The sequence below is a fragment of the Cygnus olor genome, chromosome 13 (genome assembly GCF_009769625.2).
Source record: "Cygnus olor isolate bCygOlo1 chromosome 13, bCygOlo1.pri.v2, whole genome shotgun sequence".
Classification (NCBI taxonomy): domain Eukaryota; kingdom Metazoa; phylum Chordata; class Aves; order Anseriformes; family Anatidae; genus Cygnus; species Cygnus olor.
In genome coordinates this window covers 16,917,536-16,929,892 of record NC_049181.1, presented here as the reverse complement: position 1 = coordinate 16,929,892, position 12,357 = coordinate 16,917,536, and the positions used below count along the sequence as shown (strand labels likewise).

General features: G+C 41.1%; 1 protein-coding gene across 5 annotated transcripts in view; it reads right to left on the bottom strand.

Moving 5' to 3' along the window:
• Window positions 1–12,357, bottom strand: part of LOC121077132 (ubiquitin carboxyl-terminal hydrolase 12-like) — a 30,926-nt gene that overhangs the window by 15,623 nt on the left and 2,946 nt on the right. For 3 of the 5 annotated variants that reach the window (XM_040572012.1, XM_040572015.1, XM_040572013.1), the window contains exon 2: window positions 2,306–2,386. In XM_040572012.1, the coding sequence (XP_040427946.1) occupies window positions 2,306–2,386 (81 nt within the window). Of the gene's footprint in view, window positions 1–1,545; window positions 1,739–2,305; window positions 2,387–12,357 lie in introns of those variants that run through there. The other 2 variants (XM_040572014.1, XM_040572016.1) reach the window with 2 other exon arrangements.

Here is a 12,357-nt window from a genome sequence, read left to right as displayed (position 1 = left end):
TTTGAGTGGTTCTGTGTGGAGCCAGGAGTTGGACTCAATGATCTTTGTGGGTCCCTTCCAACTCAGGATACTCTACGACTATGATTCAATCACTATCTTACCTGCTGGTGTTTTAGGTATTTTACAGCATGCCAAGTACACTGCAGAAAAAACACGTGATACATTTTATTTCAGAAATTCTGACTTCTTAAATGCCAGAACAAAATCCTTCCAACTTCAAGCAATTCAGTGCCTTGGGAAACTTCTGAACAACTCTATTATTGATCTACTCTTCTCTATATTAGAGACAGCTCTCCAAAAATAAGCAGTATTACGTATCAGTGTTAAAATTATAACTTAAATCAGTCTGCGTTTAGAAGAACACTAGTCAGTTCCAACCACGACCATAATTTTGCTAGAAATTCTGCCCCAAAAAAAGGAGGTTGTAGCCATCCATCTTCAACAGAAAGCCAAAAGAGAAGATGGCGTGGCAGTTCTCTGTATTCAGGCTGCTGAATATTTCTAGTCCTACAGTCCTATGCACAGATCAGACATTCAGTTTGTGTGTATGGAGTCTACTGCGACCTAAAATACAAAGGAAAAATAACTACAAACATCTGGTATTTAAAGCATAAAGGAAATTCAAAGGCTCATTTTAAGACAAGAAGCTTTTTAGAATGAAAACTGAGATGAAATTCTAGAACTAAAACAAGGTATGAGATGAAATTCTAGAACTAAAACAGTGTTCCATCCCTCTCACACTTCAGTTCAACATTACACAAAATCTCTTTCAGTAGCAGCTGTCAGAAGGAAGAGTCAGAGCTTTCCCCGACACGCTCTGCAGCGGTGTTAGCAATTGTCTGACTGCAGGCGAGCTGGTTCAGCTCCCTGATCCACAGAGGAAACTATGAAACAATTTTTGGAAAGCCTTCATTGTCCATGGTTTCAACACCTGGTTCTATTTGCAGTGCAACTACATATTTACTAGTACCGAAGTCATGAAACTGCACTCCTTAAAGTGCTCCAATTAATTTCACATCATGAAAGAACTAGAAATAGCTTCGGAAAAAGCTCTCCAAAACAAGCATGAGAACGATCATTCCTAAGAAACTGACTGCAAGAAATGGAGCACAACAGTATTAGTCATATTTTGTCCTTCTGAACAGAGAATGGATGCGGACATAATAACTGCGGTTATTTTTAGAATGCTGTTTTCCCTCTTCACACTGCTCATCACTCTGCTATTTATGTTACAATTGGAGATGCCTTCCATTTTCTCATTATGGTGCAAACCTCAGAAGCTTTGGAATGGCCATTAACACCATACTTACAGAGTATAACTCAATGTGTTTAGATATCTTGGTGTCTGAGAACATAAACTGCCAGAGGCCCACACAGAAGGCAATGAAAAGAGTTTCTGATGAGCTGCAGCAAATAACACTTTAGTAGCTATGCTAACCTTGCTCTGTGCATCTAAAGATGATCATCTCTGTTTTCAATGAGATGTACCTAGATGACCAGCAAAAAGAAGTATACTTGGGGTTCTAGTGAGCTGTATTTTCATACCATGGGTACGATGCCACAGAACCTGTTTCTATCAACCAGCTTCCTACATTCACTGTAAAAGATGTCACAGGCCCAACAGCTGCCTTTCTCCTCCAGAAGCACTGGCAAGATCAACACCAGTTCTCTCCACAGTTAATTTAGGTAGACAATTCCTCCTGTTCAGCAGATCCTAATGAGGTCAGATGCACACAAGCTGATAGATAGAAGAAATAAAGCTTTTTAGAAGGACTCATTGTTACAAAAGGCTGTCAAAAAATAGAAGAGCAGTGTTACTACATGTGAGAAAATTATTGGCCAAGTTAATATCATTCATCCGGCTCTGTACTTGCTTAGAAGAACTGCCACAAATCACACGTGAGCAGGACGTTTTAGAAAAGTAACACTTAAAAACCTCAGGAATCCCACACACCGCAGTATCAGCGTAACATCAAATCTCTCTTCTCTAGATGGAGAGAATACAAACAACATACACACTTTAATGACTTTTCTAGTTCAGTACTAAGATCTTATATTTAGAAATGTACCTGGTAGGAAAAATACTCTCACTAATCAATATTTATAATAAAATACTTACTTTTCTGTTTTTAAGACAAAATTTATATCTTGGTTAACAACGAGGCATTGCAGGATGTGGTGTCTGTGCAGAGTCCCCCTTTACGTCAGAAGGGCTCAAAATAAAGTTCTAACAGAAGCCTGTTAAATTCCAAACTACGATGTGAATTAAAAAAAACAGCACTTAAAGCATAAAACATGCACTTACATTGACCAAGCCAAAGTAATGCTCATTCACAGGGAACTGTTCAGGACCAATCTCTTTCTCCAAAGCAGAGGCATTGGCGCCCTGCAAAGAAGCAGTATGTTAGAGAGAAGAAAAAAAAAATCACAAAAAAATCCAACAGAATTCATACTACCACCACAGAAACAAAGAAGCTAAGAATGAGGTACTTCCATTAAGAATTAGTAGCTGGTGTTTCCTATGTTCTTGAAAATGAAATCAACATGACAACTTTAATTTATTATTATAAAAGGCACCACACTTTCACTACAAGATTCTACTTCATCAGCCAGAACTACGGCAGACCACCATCTGATCTAACAGAAGTTTTTTTTGCATTTGATTTTATTTGAAAATTTCAGCAAGAAAGTTGTTCTAATTTAAGTTTTCTGATTAGTCACAGTGTAGAAATGCCAACTTAAACTTAGTCAAGCATGTACTGTAAAAATAAAGAAACTTGTAACACACACACAGAATTTTTAAACCTAGAGGACAGCAACCATACAGTCTATAAATTCAACGAAAGAAAAAATGTCTGTCTGATGTGGACTGCACTTTCATGAAAGAACAAAAAGACAACTCCCTTACGGAATCTATTGGGGGATGCAGGAGGGAGGGAACTGCATAAATTTTAACTTCCAATGTATTGCATACAACTTCACAGCTAATATTAAAACATTGCTATGTAATCTCGACCTGCATCCATCAGATGCTATGTGATCATCAAGACTTCCGCTGTTACCTTACAGCCATGTTTAAGGTGCCTGAGTAACTAAGACAGGTACTTTCACCAAATTCTCTGTTCTAAACATATTTCAACATGCATTGAATACTTTGAATACTCTAAAGAGTATACTTCTGAGTACTCATTAGATCTTTCAATGCTGTTACAGTTTTTGAAGGTAAATATGGCTGTTGATTATTTGTCTCTATCATACATAAAGATTTTTTTTTTTTTTAAGTCTTACCTTCACTGACACTTCCTATCAGAAATACTATTTTTTTTTCTTCTCTCCCTCTTGAAAAGTATTATGGACAGGTAGAGCATGATTAAGATAAGAATGGAAAGAAAAATTTTATATTTTATGAGACATTCCTCAAACTCAGCCCATTTGGCAGTGCTTTGGTACCTTTAATTTAAGGAAGCTTAACCTTACCGTGTATTTCTGGATATATCCTTGAGTCTCCAGCAATATAATGAGGACAGAACTTACTATTTATAGAGAGGCCCCCAAAATATCACTACATATCCATAGGGTTTTAATTATTGCACAGAACAAGAACTAAAGCACACCAACATCCAAGTTTTAAGTTTGTTGGTTCAAATTCAAAGTGGTTTATGCATTTCTTCCCATTCCCCCTCCCCCTTTTTCTTTTTTTACTCCACCAACACCTCACAGCTGAGCTCCCAGTGGGGATTTGGTGCCTTCCCTCACACCCCACTCCATCCTGTCCTCTGATGCTTCCTGATGATCGCCCACCAGCCCTCAGCTGCTTCCCATTGCATCTGTACAGCTGCCTAAGGAGTCACCATCCTCCAGTGCAGCATCCAAGCACTTTGGACTCCTGACTTCTGTTTTGCATACCCAAATCACTCCACCTGAAACTTTCTGCAAACAGGGATCCTACTGCACAGGTGAGCCATATTAAGGCTTACATTCAAACTCCTCAGAAAAGCACTCAATAATCACAAATTAGAGCCCAGCAAAACACAATTCACCTATTTCCCTGAAGCTAGCAATGGTTTTTAATTGCTATTTCAATCATTTCCATTAGCATTCTGCTATTAATATAAGCCTCTGGCAAGTAGAGACTATATTTAGACCATTAAAGACAACATACGTAGAAAGAAGATAGAAAGAACGAAGAAAAAAATTCTAAGAAACACAACAGAACCTAAGAAATAACTCAGTTTAAGAGGAAGAAGGGCAACGCTGTAGTCAGATCTCCCACATCAGATTTACTGGAATTACATACATCAAAAAAGACAGAAAACAAGGAAGATTCAAGTTTTGGTACTATAAAAACCACACCAAAACATAGGTGCTGATAGATTTACAAGCCAGGCTCTTTACAAGCAGCGATTACACACGACATTTCTGAGGCATCACTGCCAGTTCAGGCAGCTCCTCTCCTGTTTCCCTACACCCATTCCCTGCTCCCAACTACTTTTTTCTTTCTCCCTCCACTGTGTCCCCTCCAAAAAAAAAAAAAAAGGAAAAATATAGTAATAAAAAAAACCCTAGACCTAAGATTTTTTATCTACCATTACCTCTGCCCTTTTACCCCCCCACCTCCAAATGTTTACTTCTATCTACTGCCCCAAAATTGTAACTTCGATAAGTTAGCTATAGGAGTAGATGAAAAATTAAGGTTTCTGTAGTAAATTAAATGCCTAATTTAAAGTTATTCAGTTGCAGAAACTAAATTAACCCAACATTTAGTCACAAAGTTTCTGAAGGCTCCTGTCAGATGGCATTTAAAATTAGCATACCAAAATCATGTAAACCAAAACAAGACTCAGACTAATTGTGTGGGGAATCAAAATCACAAACTACTCAGACGGAGTTCTGAAGTTGTCGATTCACAAATTAAATAATACATAACATACTGAAGAGGCTTTGGAAAACGTACATGCCTATCACAGCATGATTAAATTACTCTACTGCAAGCTGCACAGTGATTAGAGCGATGCAGCGCGGGAGTGAGCTCCAAGAAGACCTAAGCTCCACAAGGCAACAAATATGTAGCGAAAAACACTTCCCAGTGACAACACCAATGGGCCTCGGGCATGTTTCAGGATGGAAACACATGATATTTGTGAGTAAGGCACATAGCTGCAGTCCAAGTTCAGCTCCTCGCAATCTGTGATCCTTGCAACTGAATTTGCAAGTAGCACGTTAACCAGCTGGGGACTTGAGCCATGCCTTGCTGTAATGGAGCCTGAGGAGCAGCGTCGCTTTCGGACTGAAAGGTGTTATACACAGCTTCCCACCCTGCTACAGTATTTTTCCATCTTGATAAATACCCCTGCCAACAAACACCTAGTCGTAAGAAACGATGCACACTTGGTAATTTTGGAAACAAAAATCCCATTTCCCGTCTAGAAATAAAATTAACCAAATTGGCAAGCATCCAAGTGAGAGACTTGCTCTTCGGTTATTTGAAGAATCAAGGAGATGTAATTCTGCTGGCATGCCACAGAGAAACCCTTCTGCATCTTACAGCTTTGATTTTTCTTATCGTTTTACATGCATTCAATACTGTTTTGCTAAACTATGACACACTGTGGGAGCAATAAAAACGTCAAGAAAAAAATCACTAATAGACACCAATCGGGTTTTCTTGGCATATGAAAGCTAAGCAAGCACTGTAAAACAAAATGCAGCTAAATGCACAAGTTTAATGCACAAGATCAGAATTGACTTCTCAATGCAATCACAAGACAAACACACCTCACAAAAACCTCAAAAGAACATCCCTGGGACTTCTAGGAGGCCAGTGAAACGCTCTCAAGGAACTGCTGCTCTGGTTTGGGCAGAGATAAAACTTTTTGTACGCAGTAGTTCTGAGAGAACACAGAAAACACAAATTTGTAGTCAACACAATCACCCAAAAAAAAAAGCCATCCCCCTAGTCTAACTGAAGTGGTAGTACTGATCTACTCCTGTAACCAGACTCAGCGATGCGAGTTCAACACTTCCATAGCGGTGGGAGAGGTGACAACTGCAGTTTCAGCAACCTGAAATCAGGACTTGTAATTTTCTAGAAGTTACCATGCCTTAAAACGATGTCTCAGAGGTTGGCCGCACTTTGCCAGACCTCCCCTATGCTGTTCACATCACTGCGGGCACAAGTGGCTGAGCCTAGAGAAAGAGTGAGCTCAGTTCACTGGGTTTGCACAGGTTGGCACTAACAGCGAAAGGGAAAGCTGCTTGGCCCCTCTGAGCTATCAGCATAATAAATACTGCCAACAGCAGCCAAGAAAACCCCAGCAGCATACAGACAACAAAACGTTTTCTCCTATAGCTGCAGTCATTTTACTTTGTGGATACTGAATCTTAGAAGAGGGAACTTTCCAAGAATAATCGCGCTCACTGATTTCCATCAGAAAATATGAGGAATACCCACTTAAAAAAAAAAAAGTCCCACATGCTGACATTTAAAGAACCAAACAAAGCACAGGGAATTGTTAATATTCAAGTTTTTCCCCAATTTTCATATCAGTTTGGTGAGGACAGCACACCAACATTAGATATGCGTGACATACGGGGAAGGTAGGATTGAGTACAACTCTTGTTTACCCCAAGAGCACAAAAACCTCTCTAAGGCAGGTTTCGTGGAGTTTGGTAGTGCAAAAAGGGATGTGAAAAGACTAGTTTCAAAACCCCTTACCTGAGGTAGCTAGCTAGGCAAGTCATCACAAAGGAAGTGATCCTACAGCGTAGCTGAAATTTTAACTGCATAATCCCTCAAAACCAGAGAGATCTATGAAGTCTTCCAACTTGGAAACTGAATCGTTTTTGCTCAGTAGAGCAACGTTAAAGTTTTATATCCAGTCTGATGCACCACGCAAGTGAAAAAACACTGACAGACTTCTCTTCTACCCACCATACACAGGTAGCTTTAGGGCAGAAACAGTTACGAGGCCCAGAGCTGAGGAGCTCTTCTGAGGTTACGGATGAGCAGCAGAACAGCTGGGAGTGATTGAATACAGCACAGAACTGAACCACGGTCAGCAGGTGACAAAATCCACATGCCCAGCATCCTCACAGTTCCTACTTCAACTTACTACTTCTCTTCCTTCTTAGCACTGCTTTCTTTTTAAAAACTAAAATTCACGCAAGTCCTGCTCCTCTGCAAAACTCAGCTGCAAACAAATGGATTATTATAGAACAAGCAACATTACAAGTCAAATTTCTTATCCCGAATTAACAACGTTCACAGTTTGAAGAATTCACACTTCCATTTATAAGTATCTGCTTCTTGCAGCCATGAAGATAACCGTACAGATGTGGGAATGGTTACAAAAGCAGTGCCGTACTATCTCGATAAGCTTGCAAGCAGACCTCCTGAGCACGAAGCAGCTGCTGCCATAGCTTCTGCAAGAAAAGGATCAGAATTAGCACAACCCCGGGTCAGTATCCTTGCTGTTATTCAGAACTCTTGTCAAAAATAATCAGGTCAACGCCACACTGCTGCTTGGACAAACAGTGAGCAGAGTGGCACTGAAGCTGTGAAATGAAGTAGGAAAAAACACACCAAGCAGATGAAGGGAAAGGGCTATGAGCAGGAAGATCCCACTGCCCCCTCTGCAACACCCTGTGGGTTTGGTGGGGGGAGGCAGAGTAGTTTACGGGATTTCTTGTTGCCAGCTGAATTGCTCTCAAGGACTAAGCACCCAAGGAGGGCTCAGGCAGCTGTCCTGCACATTTTGGAGGGTGCCAGATTCACATCTGCTTTGAGGGAAGGGTGGAATGTCTTACATTAGCACAACTCTGTGGCTATCTGGAACTGGGTCCATTTCCTAATTGTGGAGATGGCAAACTTATGGAATAGGTTGGAAGAGAGAAGTACAATAAGAAAAAAAAAGAAGAAACTATGGTGAAAGAAGAGAGAATAACTGAAGGCACAAAAAAAACCACGTGTTGAAATACTCACTGAAGGCAGCTACCGTACAAGCAGCATTTCTGACATGCTCTGCATTATGCAGCATTCTTGAAATTACACAGGAAAACCCATGTAACAGCAGATTGTCGATGGATTTATAAGTAGCTTCATTACTAGCTCAACACAAAGGGACAAAATACTAAATACTTTGTCTGCCTTCTCAGAAGGACGCAGAAATTTACAGATACCTAAACAGGCAATGCACTTGCCAAACAACTACTAGTAGTGGTTTTTTAAATGCTAGCAAAGATGACGCAGTTGCTTACAGTACAATACGAGAAAGTAAACAGAACCGTGAAGCTCTTCTCATATTTTCAGAAAAATGCAACCAAGAACTTACAGTTTGTTACTTCTTTTAACATTAATGAACTTGTTAAAATCTATGAGAAATCCAAGTATATCATTGCTGAGCTTATTTAGGGGTGCTCCATCCTTTTAGATGCTTCATTTACAGTTTATTTGAAGTTGGCAGGAGATTTTCAGAAGAGTAACTCCTAAAGCCATCAGTATACACGTTACTGCTCTCAGAGTTCCCGAAAAAATCCTATCTGTATGTTGCATGATGTTTAAACTGCAGTTTCCTACGCCTGCACGTATCCTTCAACTGCTCTGCTAGCTAAAATATACCCAAGACCAATCTCATCACCAGATTACTTTTAACAAGCTAGAGAGAATCAGTTAATTTAAAACTCTCCATGCCCAACTCCATACAGTCCATGGAAATCTGAAGTTGCAGACTCTTTTCTAAGATAAATTACTTGCTGTGTACGTATATTTAAGCTCAGTGCAAAACATTGGTTTCAACGTTGTATGCTTTTTATGCAAACCTTTTATCCTCTTCCCATTGCAATTAATATCATTCAGTGCAAATGACATAATTTGCAGCTTAGTTTATGCCTAGAATTCCATTACAGCTGCACATTCAGAAGCTGCAGAGCACGGCTGCTATAGCAGCCTGTTGAAACAAAAATGCCTTCAGATGTACCAGCTTGGGCTCAGCACCACACGAACGCAGCTTCTGGATTGGAACCAGCTGATTCCCACTGAGCGCACAGCGTGCACCTGCCTGCAGAAGACATTTCCCTTCAGGAAAGGGAAAAAAAAGAGGAAGGGATCCATGAGGGACTTCAGTATCCAGAACAGATCTGGTGCACTAGCCTCGCTGAAGCCACTAATTACTCATTTGACCCTTTCTTTTTAAGGAATTAGAGCAGGAAAAGATGTGGCATTTGAAAAAAAAAGCCAGGAAGTGGCTTTTAAGTTGGGCAGAAAGGCTCCAAGGGGCACCACCAAACAGCCCTCAAGATGACAAAAGCTCATTAAATGAGCTGCATGACTAACGAGTGATTTTGAACGAGTGAACAAACAAAAAGCAAAAGGAAAAACGAACAAGAAAGCCAGGCCAGCACTACTCAGAACGTTTCAGGGAAGAAATCCTCGCGCAGCAATGCCTTTTGTACTCTGCCTGCATCTCCTTTGCTACGTTCGCCGTCGTAATAGTTCCAGTTTCAGGACTACTAAAATCACCGTGTGGGAGAGCGGAGGGGGAAGCAAACCTGGGGCTGTATTTCTGAAACACTTGATAAAACGTAGAGCCATGATTTTCTAAACGCAGAATTAGATGCTACTTCCCCTTCTTCTGAAACTTCGTGGCTGTGTGTAGCACTGAAGCCAGACAAAGAGAGCCGTCAGCTCAGCTACCTCACGCTACGACTTCAGTTTTGAAATGATCCCTTTCACGCAGCCAGGAAGGCTCACGTCCTCAGCACAGCAAACTGCGGTAAATTGAACTTTGGATTCCAGCACTTAGCATGCTTATGCAGGCAAACAAGCTGATAATCTTGAAAGGTGCAGGTACGAGAGTGCCGCAGACTTCCCAAACTCCACGCTTTTAAATGTTACAGAATTTTCTGAGTCTGCACAAAGTGCACGCACGGAAGGCTGGCTCTGGAAGGAGTAAAAAGGGAGTAAAACTTACGGAGCATGCCAGCGTTATGGAGACCGACGGGAAATTACAAAATGCTGTGTTTCAAAACAGATTTACTACTACCAAGTGTTTCAAGCCTTAAGTACAGTTTTAATTAAAGTATTTTTAAGTAAATTAAACCAGAGTGCTTTGTAAATTGTTTCATACAGATGTTTATGTAATTAGGAGCTGGTCTTGCAAGGTCCACAGGATCTGTGCCTCACTTACTGAGGTACAGCAAGTCATACGCACTTGCGAAATTCCATAATTTCATGCTCTTTAAAATTAGACAGCAAAGCCAGGCTCCAGTTAAAAGAGCACACAGGAACGACGCCGATTAGGGTTTGGAAGTCAGGACTCCAAGCAGTAGTTTCTGTACCTTTGTAACACGGTACTGTAAGCAATTCATTTCTCCCTCCTTAGCCACTGACTCCAAGCTTACCTAAGTGCTCACAGGCAGCTCCGTGAGGTTCCTCCTGACCTTGGGTTTCTCTCAGTTGACTCAGTAACACATTTAAGAGCAGATGCCTTGCCACGACAGCTCTCAGGTATTTGAGGACCTTTTGGCCCTCTATAGGAACACACACAGGCCCACAGGTGCACTCAAAGCCCAGTGCTCACCAGCATCGCTCTTTTGTGAGTTGCCAATGAGATTTTAGTGTGAACTTCACACATCAAACAATATTGGAAGAAGTGAGGATGTGGGTGCTGACAGAAGGCCAGACTTAACCTTACAGATTTCTGAGCAGGTTGTAACTTCAGGCACTACGCACGTACAGGTTAAACAGGCACTGATGCATTGTAGCTGAAGGAAACAAGGAGACCAGCAGAAGGGCACAAACCTCGGGATAATAGCACAAAATACAGCCACAAGGCCCACTAGTGGGTCTGAAGGTGTGTATATTCACAGCACTGCAGGAGAGGTTAAGTGGATAATCCACTAGGAAAGGAGCTAAGAAGATAAAGTACCAGAAACAAAGCATGATGACCTACAGTGCAGCCCTTTACTTTGGCAACAAGTCCAGGAAGCTTCTGGACTGACATCTGTAAGAGCAAATGCTGAAAGCCGTGCACTCTCTAATGTACAAGCCAGTAAGTGATGTGTGTGTACACACACACAGGTACTCACTGTCTTCAAAACATCTCTTCTGAATCCTGATTAAAGAACAAAACAAGCAAGATTCTACAAAGCATCTCTTGAACAATCTTCACTCTGCTATTTTAATACCTTTTCCCCAGCATTCATACCTCATTTTAAAAACTGCAATAGCTCCTCTAGTACCCATCCTCTAGTGTAATTCATGCCTGGTTTCAGTGAACCACACACTGCCCCCACGTTTCTCAGTGCTCCATGGCACAACAATTGTGCTCTCTCACTTTCCCAGAGATAGTAAAGGCATAAAACCTTAAAGTTTATGAATGATCTGAGATCACAACAGACACCAGGACAGCAGAAAGACTTACCTATGTGGTAGCTCAGGACTCCTGCACAAAACCCTAAAAAGCCTTCAGAAGAAAGCAGCCCACTGTCCACCTGTTGGGCTGCTAGATGCAGGCCCTCTGCCTGCCAGGCACAGGCTCACATCTCCACGCTGCTACAAGTCCAGGATCCGGAGAACACATCGATAACCACCCCCCGCACACCCAGCCTTAAACTAGAGCACAAGCAGAAAAACCAGCGTGACCTACCAACTAGTTTGCAAAGAGTTACACACACTTTTTCCTTCCCTACTATAAAGCAGGGCATTCTCAAGGTGTGCATTAAGTACACAGATGAGTATTTGTTTCCCTTAACTTAACAAATCAAGAAGCAGAGCACTGCTGGAAACAAAAGTCTGCTGAGCTAGCTTGGCTTCTGTCCTCCCTTCTTTCCAGTTCCTCAGTGACACCTTCCCAGCCATAAATGCCATTTCTCTGTTAAAGCTAAAACAAACGTCTAAACATATAGGTGAAACAGCAGGAAGGCACACAGTATACATCCAGGACATGAAAGCCCTGCTTGAACTGAATAATGCGAATTATTCAGGTGGCAAATGGAAATGTATTGCTTACAAATGAATCAGTCATCCCTTCTCTAGTGCTGAAGTTAATAATTATATCCTCACTGCACTGATTCAGAGGAGTAGAGCAGAACTACCACCAATTTGTACACTGGATTTGAGTTCTTCATAAGGCACGTCTTGCTGGTTTAGCAAACAATTAGACATGAATCTAGGGGAAGTGTCCCTAATTAGCCTACCAAGAAACACCAATATTTCTGTTAATAGCTTACTGAAGACTTTTCACAAAGCCTGCAGAGGAAAAGATCAGATCTCTGTGCTTCTTACTTTGCTCCATACTAGCGTTCTGATTTGCTTATACAGACGAAAGAAAAAAAAAAAAAAGGTTATTGTCAATGCCA